Below are 12,635 nucleotides of genomic sequence, written 5' to 3' on the forward strand. Positions count from 1 at the left end.
TGAATGGAAACGTTGATGGGAAATTTCATCAGCAGTTTTTAAACACAGGAAATTGAGTCCCACACGAATGTTTGTGTCAAAGCATTGGATAAGGGCAATACATTTTAGAATACTAAGTCTCTTGTACTTTTCTTCTTATATTGTTTACATTCTATTCTTCCGTTTGAAGAAAAATCAAGTTAAAACCTCATTGCCCAACTTCAAACTGTTTTACAAATCTTAAGTATAATCAATCAATTTAAAAGAAATAAAAATCTACTTTTAACACATTGAGCAAATTAGAGATATTCTATAACTCAATCTTACATTTCTGCAAATGTGAAATAGTTCTTAGTAAATTTTATTTTGTTTCCTAAAATGTTGACTATTAATCTAGATTTCTTTACAGTACATACCTTAAAGTACTTCATTAAATTTACATGTTGCTGAGTGGCCAGAATTTTTTTACTAAAACTAAAATAACTGAACTTAAAATGTATCAAGCTTAGCTAATAGATCTTACAGGAATTAGCTTTATCGAAAGAAAGACAATTTGTTTATTAGGATTTAATTTTCAGTTAATTTAAGGCTGACAAATAATGTAAATAAAAGGGATATACATGTACATAAAATTTGTAGACACATTTGACAAAACTAATAAAGCAAGGGAACACATAGGCATGAGATAACTAGTCGTGAAAACCAGTAAAATGACACTTTAACCATAAGGGATTCACAGAAAACGTTTACTGATATTATGCATCATATTTATATAAAAATTATTTATCGCTATTTTGTGCATTTTTTCTTTGATCTTTTTTTGTGATCATTTTTCATATCATGCCTACTAACTTGAGATGGAAAATTATCGCTAGAAACTAAAGAGGCACATGGTGTTGCTAAGGTAATTGACATGAAATTGGCATCGTCGTCATAGGTAAAATAGCGATAAACAGATTATCATTGGTCATCTCAACTCGATTGCATTTCTCGCTTTTGCCGTACCGGCTCAAGCGAGAAAATCAATCTCGTTGAGATGACCAACGATACTCTATAAATATACCACCATCAGTATGCTTAATCTGATAAATATATCATTAATCTGTTATCTCATCCTTATACACATATATCAATAAAATGTTTTAAAAAGTACAACTTTTTAATTTCAAAAAGACTGACGAAAAAAAGGATAGAAAGAAAAACTAGACATCATTGAGATGGGAGTCATCACTGTGGGCCCAGCTGTAATAAACATGTGGTAAAACAATTGTGTCTTTACCATAGAACATGGTGTAGTGAACTGAAACCAAAGTTTTTGACCTTGAACTTTGACCTACGAAGTTGTACATACATTATGACACACACTCTGCTGTTGGTAAATATATTATATGTCAAAGAGAACTTTTTTGGCTATCTGCTTTGTTCAATTTTCATATTAAAGCGGTTCATGTCCCAGGTTCTAGCAATGTGATCGCAGATCATATTTCTAGACTACATGAGTCCAGATCCTTCGAGACTTTTATGCGTTATTATTTATCATAACCCCTGTTTATTTCTCACTTGCACAAACATATGTCTAACGCTGCGCTTTCTTTTCTTTTGTGTAGGCACACAGGGCTCCAGGAATTTAAAGGAACTGGATGATCTGGTCCTCCATTTTCGGGGAAATACATTTGCGGAATCAACTAAAAAGACATACATGACTTATCTTAAATCTTATGTCAAATTTTGTTCAGGATATAAAATACCGTTATTTCCTTTGTCACCTAAGAATGTTGCCCGGTATATTGCCTTTTTATCTCGCAAGCTGCAATTTAACTCTATTCCAAATTATTGTTAAATTAATTTATGTGGAAGCAGGATTACCAGATCCTTTAGTGGGTCATTTTGTACACTCTGCTTTACAAGGAGCTAAGAGGGTACTTGGAACCGTTAATAATAGGAAATTACCCATTACACCATCTATTCTACGAAACATATTTACCACAATAAACCTTTCTTGTTCTGCTGACTTGGCCTTTTGGGCTGCTTGTTTGGTTGCCTTTTTCTCATTTCTGAGGAAATTCAATTTATTTGCCCCTTCCCCCACACTATTTGATCCAAAGGTTCATTTGAGCAGACAGGATATTATTTTCCAACTGCAAGGTGTTATTTTAAGAATCCACAAAACTAAGACTATTCAGTATGCACAAAGGGTATTAGAGATCCCCCTTCCCAGAATCAAAGATTCCCCATTTTGTCCTGCAAGTGCTTTGTTAATGTTGCATAATCTGGTTCCTCAGACCACCACCCCTTCTCCTGCTTTTGTCTATTTACAAAACAATTTAGTAACACCACTGACATATCCAGCCTTTTTAAGTCGCTTAAGGCGGGCTTTGCAGCATTTGGGTTTTAATTGCAACCAATATTCTGGCCATAGTTTTCGCAGGGGTGGGGCTTGCTTTGCTTTGGAATGTGGCCTCCCTAGTGAGGTCATACAAGCTCAAGGCGACTGGTGTAGCGATGCATACAAGGCATATATTGACCCATCTCTTTCATACTGTCATCAGGTAATGGAAGCTTTTACTGCAGCTTTCACAACCTCCTCTTAACACACCTAAAACACTACTTCTATACAGGTTTGGGCAAAATTTTGGAGTACCATAGTTTTGCTGATCTATTTATTTTTGTCTTTCGCCTATATTTTGCCTCTAATTGGAATTTATAATAAACTGTGGATTACTTGGCCCAAACCTGTCTTTGGTATTTATTCAAGCATTGGTTACTTATCCAAGGTTTCCTCACCAGACTCTGAACTAGTAACTCAATTCAGTTCAGGATTTGGTTGGGACTCCTTTTTTTGTTATACAATCACAAACACACACAAACAGCAGAAACAATTAGGGTATATATATAGGTACAGGGAAAACCTACAATGGGATAAAGGGGGGAGGGAAAGCGAAAGAGTTAGTTTGGATTAATGTCAAGTATAAACTTTGATATCATAATCATAACGTTTCTCAAGTCATATATCAGACACAATCTTTACCATTGGACATGGTGTTGTCAACTGATACCAAAGTTTTGACCTTTGACATAGGAAGTTATACATACATAACAAGTGAAACTGCGAGCTACTGCTCACTGATGATACCCCCGCCGCAAGTGGATAATATTAATAGTGTAAAAATATGCAAGTGTTCGGTAAACAGGAAGTTGTCGAGTGATGAATCTGAAAACGCATCACACGGTATAGCTGACTTATATTAATCCTGAAACCAAATTTCAGAAATCCTTGTATTGTAGTTCCTGAGAAAAATGTGACGAAAATTTTGAACTTGGTTATCATGTGTAAAATCATACAAGTGTTCGGTAAACAGGAAGTTGTCGAGTGATGAATCTGAAAATGCATCACACGGTATAGCTGACTGATATAAATCCTGAAACCAAATTTCAGAAATCATTGTATTGTAGTTCCTGAGAAAAATGTGACGAAAATTTTCAACTTGGCTATCATGTGTAAAATCATACAAGTGTTTGGTAAACAGGAAGTTGTCGAGTGATGAATCTGAAAACGCATCACACGGTATAGCTGACTTATATAAATCCTGAAACCAAATTTCAGAAATCCTTGTATTGTAGTTCCTGAGAAAAATGTGACGAAAATTTTCAACTTGGCTATCATGCGTAAAATCATACAAGTGTTCGGTAAACAGGAAGTTGTAGAGTGATGAATCTGAAAACGCATCACACGGTATAGCTGACTTATATAAATCCTGAAACCAAATTTCAGAAATCCTTGTATTGTAGTTCCTGAGAAAAATGTGACGAAAATTTTCAACTTGGCTATCATGTGTAAAATCAGACAAGTGTTCGGTAAACAGGAAGTTGTCAAGTGATGAATCTGAAAACGCATCACACGGTATGGCTGACATATATAAATGTTGATACCAAATTACAGAAAGGGTGGATGTGTAGTTCCTGAGAAAAATGTGACGAAAGTTTCATGGGACGGACTGACTGACGGACGGACGGACTGACGGACTGATGGACGGACTGACGGACAGACAGAGGTAAAACAGTATACCCCCCCTTTTTTAAAGCGGGGGTATAATGACACACCCCCGGATGTTAGTCAATATACATGTAGAGTGTTAAGTAAGAAATCCTAACAGTTCTCTATATAGGGCAGGCACATTTTGTTACGGACAGACAGACTGATCACTAAAGGGCCCTAATCATTGTAACACTATATATACTATGGTTACAAAGTAAATGTATCTTTGTAACAATTGTTTTTTTTATTGTTCAATGCTTAAAAAATATTACACAAAATTAAGCACAATAATAAAATGGATGCTCTAAGATTTTCATATCCCCAATCCAGCATACAAAATTTTTAAAAATGGGTGTAAACATTTAAATATGGTCAGCAAATAATCTAAATTAAAGGGAAAGTTATCATGCAAAACAACTTACGTTACTTTTCCTATCAAATATCTGTAGTCATAGTCGTAAAAAAGTATTCAATCAGTTTACTTTACTGTTAAATATGATTAATAGACTAGTAAAGCTAAAAATCAAAACTTTTTTGTTTCAAATGCCTGCAAATAACTGTATATAAATGTAAACTACATATAATGATAATAAAAATATCATTAAAACAAAAGCAATTAATAAATTTGTAATTATAATTATGTGATAAGGAAAATATAAGAAAAATTGTGCTTTTGTGTGTTATAGTTAATATATTTATATAAACCTGCATGTCTCAATTTGTATGCATGAAGCCAATTCTATCATGATAGTTATATTGTACATTGGGAGCCTTTTGTAGTGAGAAGCCATGTTTACTCAGTACTTAGATTAACATTTATTCTTCTTGATGCTATCAAATCTAGATATACATAGTATGGCCATTAGTATTTGTCCCTTTTGATTTTTCGCTATATATTGCATATAAAACTACATTTTTTCAAAAAAAAAATTTGGGTCATTTTTGGTTTGATTTTTATAAGCAACTTCAAGGTACCAATAGAAGCAGAATTGTCACAGGTTTTATTCTTTTATTTGGTTATATTTTTTTTGTGGATCATTTTCATTTTTCACAAGATAAACATAAATATTATTTTCTGTTTAGAAATTTGCTATATATTCAACCAAATTAAATTATAAAATTTATTGTATGTGTTCACATCAAGAGAAAACAAAAACTCCAAAAAAAACAACTATTACATTGTATTACCAAATAAACAAACATACTTTAAGACAATTATGTCTTTAAAGGCCTTGTTGATAAAAAATCCAACCATAAATGCCCTCAAAATTATTTTTTTGGAAAAATGTTTTTTTATATGAAATAAATAACAAAAAAATGCAGATGATGAAAACTTTTGGCCAGGTACTGTACCTGCGATTAGTATACCAAACAATCTTTTGAGAAAATAATAATTTCAAAATCACTTACAAACAATTTTTATCATTTTTTGTGAAAAATTCCAAAGGAATTTCTTCCAAACATAAGGTATACATAGTTTCTTTTCCAGATTTCTAACAGGAAATATATGAAAAATTAAAGGCTGAAAAAAAGAATTGTCAACATGCATGCAGATTTTGATCAGGTTTTGATGTAAAATATTAACCAAAATGACAGTTAAAAACAACATGTAGAGAGAATATCAGCTATAAATAATGTGTAATATATATGAAAAGTCTATAATATAAGTCTTGCTCACATTTCAATTAAAAAATGACATTTATTAAAAAAAAAAAGATCGCAACAATACTTCCTCAACTTAACAAAAGGAAGCAAAACACTCTGAATCTTTGCTAAAAACTATTGAAACATGAAAACAGAGATCAGTAAAAAATGGAAATTTCTATTTAATTTATGAAAAGTATATTTTTTCTTTTATTTATAAACTACTTATTTACAGATATAAGGCATAATACGCTTACATCTATATAGCTAAATTTGCTTCAATTTACCAAAGATCTGTCTCTTATAAAACTTTTGGCATCATGCAACAATCCCGTTTTAATCATGACTTCAAATGTTTTAAATTAATGGTTAAAAAATTAGCATGAAAGTGTAAGTACATCTATTCAAACTTTTTCAAAAGTGTACCGAAAAAATAGACTTTTACATATAATCATAATGAAAAGGTGCTTGTTTGTGAGTGTAAGTTTATATGTGAAGACATAAAAAGTTTTCAAAATGAAGAGAATCCCCGACTATACCTGTAATGGGGCTCTCATGCAAAGGTCCTCTGCGTAGAAACAGCATACATCCCACGGCGCATGAAGTTTGATGAATGTTGTGATCTTTTTCTGACTTTGCACATTTTCCTAATTAGAAAAAACACCACATGATTAGATACTATTTGACATTTTAACATGCAAACAATTGCAGTTATTGACTAAGGCCACAACAATATATAGATACGGTCTTTAAAAAAAAGAAGATGATGTGGTATGATTGCCAATGAGACAACTCTCCACAAGAACCAAAATGACACAGAAATTAACAACTATAGGCCATCAACAATTAGCAAAGCCCATACCACATAGATATGGACTTTGAATTCTTCAGAAACAAAAAAGAAGTTAGACAATGCAAGCAATTGGAATGAAGAGGAACTTATACAGCATGTGAGAGAGCAGTCTTCCATTAGTTTTTAGTATACTTAATTGAAATCTGGGGTATAAATGTCTCATTGTCAATCACATCACATCCGTTATTTCTATATTACACACTAAATATAGTGCATAGAGACTGCTTTCCAGTTTGCTTGTAGGGAAAAAAACATGATATAAGTCATTTCTGTTTTTTTAGATAAATGTATCTAGGTGACACAACATATTGTCTCAATGTATCTAGTTCGAAATAATTATGTGAATCTAAATGTATCTACTGTCATATAATAATTTTTAATATGCATGTCTTAATGTATCTAATTGATATAATCTTTGTCTTAATGTATCTAGGTGACATAATATGTGTCTTTCGGTATCTAGGTGACATAATATGTGTCTTTCGGTATCTAGGTGACATAATATGTGTCTTTTGGTATCTAGGTGACATAGTGAGTATTTATGTATCTAGGTGACATAGTCTGTGTATCTTAATGTATCTAATTGACATGGCATATTGTCTTAATGTATCTAGGTGTCATAATCTGTGTATCATGATGTGTCTATGTGACATGACACTCAGTCTTAATGACATAATCTGTGTGTCTAGGTGACATAATCTGTGTGTCTTAATGTGTCTATGTGACATATTGTGTGTCTTAATGTGTCTATGTGAAATATTGTGTGTGTCTTAATGTGACTAGGTGACACATTGTGTGTGTCTTAATGTGTCTAGGTGATATGACATACTGGCTTAATGTATTTTGTTGACATATTCTGTGTCTTAATGTATCTAGATGACATGGTATACTGTCTTACTATATCTAGGTGACATGGTACACTGTCTTAATGTATCTAGGTGACATGGTACACTGTCTTAATGTATCTAGGTGACATGGTACATTGTCTTAATGTATCTAGGTGACATGGTACACTGTCTTAATGTATAAAGGTGACATGGTACACTGTCTTAATGTATCTAGGTGACATGGTACATTGTCTTAATGTGTCTAGGTGACATGGTACACTGTCTTAATGTATAACGGTGACATGGTACACTGTCTTAATGTATATATAGGTGACATGGTACACTTTCTTAATGTATCTATGTGACATGGTACACTGTCTTAATGTATCTATGTGACATGGTACACTATGTTAATGTCTATGTGAAATGGTACACTGTGTTAATGTCTATGTGAAATGGTACACTGTGTTAATGTGTCTATGTGAGTACTGACATGGTACACTGTCTTAATGTATCTATGTGACATGGTACACTGTCTTAATGTATCTATTTGACATGGTACACTATCTTAATGTATCTAGGCGACATAAGTTTGTGTCTTAATGTATCTAGTTTGACATAATTGTGTTTTTTAATGTATACAAGTGACATAGTCTGTGTGTCTTTATGTGTTGAGAAAGAAATAATTTTGATGTTTTAAAGTATCTTAGAAACATAATTTGTGTTTTTATTGTTCAAGGTGACAAGACATTTTTTCACTTAATTTCTGGTGAACTGTTTTAGAATTTATAACTCTTTAATCAATGGACCTTCCACACATATTACAATAAAAGTTTCACATAAATCACTTCAAACAGCAATAACCAATATTAACTTCTAAAATTCAACTTTATCATGTTAATACTTTACAGAAGAAAATTTGAACTCATTAAAATTGATTAATAAAGCTGCACCATCATATAAAGAATGCAATTATGGACCTGAGTTGTCTAATAACATGATCAATAATCTTCTATTTAACACCCTGCAAATTACTTTTAAAGGTTAGATTCTTAATAATTCAATTATTATATCATGTGCAAACCTCTTCCATTTCTAAACCAACTTTGCGTAAATTTTTCATGAATTTTTGTCTCCATTTTCCTACTTTTACCACCTCACTGTTACTGCTTTTAGTTTCTAATAACTCCTCATAAACCAGGATAAAATCTGTGAAACAAAACAAATAAGAAAGATCAATAAAGTAATTAGAAAAAAATACTTAATCAATAGAAATTAATTAAAATTCTATATATAATAATATTATACCTACTTAGTGTTAGTAAGATGTAAACTTTTCAGGTGATGTATTATGTACAGCAGTCCACAATATTCAGTCTTTTTTTTTTTTTAATCTTTTATTTGTTTTTCGATAATTGGATTTTACAACCCCCCCCCAAATACACTACCACCTGACAAGGGTATCAAGGGGTTAATACATAAGATAAAAAAGCAATACCAGTATACAACATGTTTCTGACTGACTAATTAATTTTTAACAATAAGAATATTTTAGATTACATATAAATTGTATTTGATTTTTCTCTCCTCTCTCTCTCTCTCTCTCTCTTTATACAGTGTATACCTTGACTATCAGTTTATTTCAGATGAATGCCAAATAAAAGCTGCATTATTAAGTACTTTTTGGTGTCTGCTAAATAAGTGAAATTTTAATTTTTGGCATGAAGAAAACATTTGTCATTTGTGGAACTATGTGAAAACCTCAAAATTGACTATTAATTCAGAAATCTTTACGTAAATTGAACTAGATAAAATACCTTACAGCAGCAGGAGGGGTGGCTCTGGGGAATGGACCCTCCTTTATTTTGGACGATCAATGCTTTTGAATGGGGTCAAACGGTTGGAATCCTCCTTTAATCAAAGAGCAAATTGCTCTGAGGGATATGATTGCCATTGTTTTCATTGACACATGTATACATGTAGCTGGATAATATTATTTTCACAACTATAAATTCAACTGGACATGTAAAATGTAATTTACGTAATCTGAATAGTTACAAAATAGCCAATCCCGGTTAAAAGTGTATGAACAATGTACTTACGGCCTATTGTGTTTTATTTTTGTATTATCAATTCCAAGTTTACTTTCCACAGAGGTCACTGAGACTCAGAGTGAGAGAAGTATTTCACTTCATATCTTATCACCTATTTTCCTACGTTAATTCTAGGAGGAACCCCATTCCTAACTCTTTAAATATTTAATTTCCTTTGGGTCAGTGATCATGACTCCTTTCTGTACACATTCCTTGGTTAAAATTGCGATCGTTTTTAATATAAATACGACGTTGATCGACAGAACGAGTTAATTTTTCTCAACGTGTTGTTTTGATTCAGAATTCAAAAAAGAGACTTCCTGAAGGGAGACAAGTGGAAACGATAGTATGGAAGACTGCAGTCCATTTCGCCTGAAGGGGTGTTGAAAGTAAACCTTTACGATGTGGACTACATTTATTTTAATTTAGATGATGCATATGATTTAAAATTATGCAACAACAATAACCCTCAATAGCAGACATACATAGAAAGGATCCCATGAGTTATAAATTAATCAATTGAGTTGGGAATCCAGAGCAACCATTTAACCTAGTACCCCTTGAAGTCAAGAAAACTATACGCATGCGCATAATTACCTAAACAAACCCTGCAGTAAGAACGTATATTAAACCTCTCTATTTTTTTCTATGGAAGTACAATATCAAATATCAGTTTAATAACGGTGACATATAAGTAAAACTCCACTTCAGTTTTTATAAGACAGAAATAGATCTATCGGAATTCAGAGAACTCTTGCATTTTTATCACAACTGGGGAATCCCCTCTGACGTGTTTCTAAATTTATAAAAACACTTTAAATATAAATACTGCTTAATTCTGATTTTCCATGCTGTTAAAAACATGCATATAAGTCAAGGGAAATATTAAACATGAAGATTATGAAAAGAACATTATAGGAAAGTTGTTCAAGTTCAATCCCTTTGTTTGTTTTCATAAGAATCTGAGATGGTCCTTAATGTTTAGAATAAAACGGTTGACATGAGGGCATTGTCCTGAGCCACTGGTATAAATCTACAGATTGCTTGAAAGCAATTGTATCCCCAAAAAAATGGCTGGATCCACCCTTGCTCATTGACATATATAAACAATTATACCTATAATTATCTTAATATTCTTCAAAATTACCATTAGGTTCCATTAATGAGGTAATAACATTTATTTACATCATACAATATCAATAAGTAAACTCAAACAATATCAATAAGGAATCTGATGTTCAGTGGTTGTCGTCTGTTTATGTGGTTCATATAATAAGTGTTTCTCTCGTTTCTCTTTTTTTTCTATATAGATTAGACCTTTAGATTTTCCGTTTGAATGGTTTCACACTAGTTATTTTTGGGGCCCTTCATAGCTTGCTGTTTGGTGTGAGCAGGGCCTCCATGTTGAAGACTGTACCTTGACCTATAATGGTTTACTTTTATAAATTGTGACTTGGATGGAGAGTTGTCTCATTGGCATTCATACCTCATTGACACTCATACCACATCTTCCTTTATCTACCTATTTACTTGTCAATGACCATAATAAACAACACAACAGGAAAATAACTATACAATATTAGGTCAATGAAAGAACTAGAGGCTCTAAAGAGCCTGTGTCGCTCACCTTGGTCTATGTGAATATTAAACAAAGGAAGCAGATTGAAAATTGACTACAAAGGTCAATTACTCCTACAGGGGTCAATTGACCATTTCGTTCATGTTGACTTATTTGTAGATCTTACTTTGCTGAACATTATTGCTGTTTACAGTTTACCTATATCTATAATAATATTCAATATAATAACCAAAAACAGCAAAATTTCCTTAAAATTACCAATTCAGGGGCCGCAACCCAAAAACAGGTTGTCCAATTCATCTGAAAATTTCAGGGCAGATAGATCTTGACCTGATTAACAATTTTACTTCATGTCAGATTTTCTCTAAATTATTTGGTTTTTGAGTTATAAGCCAAAAACTGCATTTTACCCCTATGTTCTATTTTTAGCCGTGGCGGCCATCTTGGTTTGATGGCCAGGTCACCAGACACATTTTTTAAACAAGAAACCCCAAAGATGATTGTGGCCAAGTTTGGATCAATTTGGCACAGCAGTTTCAGAGAAGAAGATTTTAGTAAAAGATATATAAAATTTACGAAAAATGGTTAAAAATTGACTTTAAAGGGCAATAACTCCTAAAGAGGTCAACTGACCATTTTGGTCATGTTGACTTATTTGTAAATCTGACCTTGCTGAACATTATTGCTGTTTACAGTTTACCTATATCTATAATAATATTCAATATAATAACCAAAAACAGCAAAATTTCCTTAAAATTACCAATTCAGGGGCCGCAACCCAAAAACAGGTTGTCCAATTCATCTGAAAATTTCAGGGCAGATAGATCTTCACCTGATTAACAATTTTACCCACGTCAGATTTGCTCTAAATGCTTTGGTTTTTGAGTTATAAGCCAAAAACTGCATTTTACCCCTATGTTCTATTTATAGCCATGGCGGTCATCTTGGTTAGTTGGCGGGGTCACCGGACACAATTTTTAAACTAGACATCCCAATGATGATTGTGGCCAAGTTTCAAATAATTTGGCCCAGCAGTTTCAGAGGAGAAGATTTTTCTAAAAGATTACTAAGATTTACGAAAAATGGTTAAAAATTGACTATAAAGGGCAATAACTCCTAAAGTGGTCAACTGATCATTTTGGTCATGTTGACTTATTTGTAGATCTTACTTTGCTGAACATTATTGCTTTTTACAGTTTATCTCTATCTAAAATAATATTCAAGATAATAACCAAAAACAACAAAATTTCCTTAAAATTACCAATTCAGGGGCAGCAACCTAACAACGGAATGTCAGATTCATCTGAAAATTTCAGGGCAGATAGATCTTAACCTGATTAACAATATTACCCCATGTCAGATTTGCCCTAAATGCTTTGGTTTTTGAGTTATAAGCCAAAAACTGCATTTTACCACTATGTTCTATTTATAGCCATGGCGGTCATCTTGGTTAGTTGGCGGGGTCACCGGACACAATTTTTAAACTAGATACCCCAATGATGATTGTGGCCAAGTTTGGTTTAATTTGGCCTAGTAGTTTCAGAGGAGAAGATTTTTGTAAAAGTTAACGCCGGACGCAGGACGACGACGACGGACGACGACGACGGACGCCGGACGCCAAGTG

At 32.7% G+C, this 12,635-nt stretch overlaps 1 protein-coding gene across 13 annotated transcripts in view; it reads right to left on the reverse strand.

Annotated features, from left to right (window-relative positions):
* Window positions 1-12,635, reverse strand: part of LOC139501799 (anoctamin-7-like) — an 88,220-nt gene that overhangs the window by 31,714 nt on the left and 43,871 nt on the right. For 8 of the 13 annotated variants that reach the window (XR_011658657.1, XR_011658659.1, XM_071291009.1 and 5 more), the window contains 3 exons: window positions 8,424-8,548; window positions 6,199-6,306; window positions 4,438-4,458 (listed from right to left, as the gene is read on the reverse strand). Coding sequence is in view for 9 of the 13 variants with exons in the window: in XM_071291009.1 (XP_071147110.1) it covers window positions 4,438-4,458; window positions 6,199-6,306; window positions 8,424-8,548 (254 nt within the window). In the remaining 4 variants the exon portion in view is untranslated. The remainder of the gene's footprint in view (window positions 1-4,437; window positions 4,459-6,198; window positions 6,307-8,423; window positions 8,549-12,635) is intronic. The other 5 variants (XR_011658658.1, XR_011658660.1, XM_071291013.1 and 2 more) reach the window with 1 other exon arrangement.

Source organism: Mytilus edulis, chromosome 13, assembly GCF_963676685.1.
Source record: "Mytilus edulis chromosome 13, xbMytEdul2.2, whole genome shotgun sequence".
NCBI lineage: Eukaryota > Metazoa > Mollusca > Bivalvia > Mytilida > Mytilidae > Mytilus > Mytilus edulis.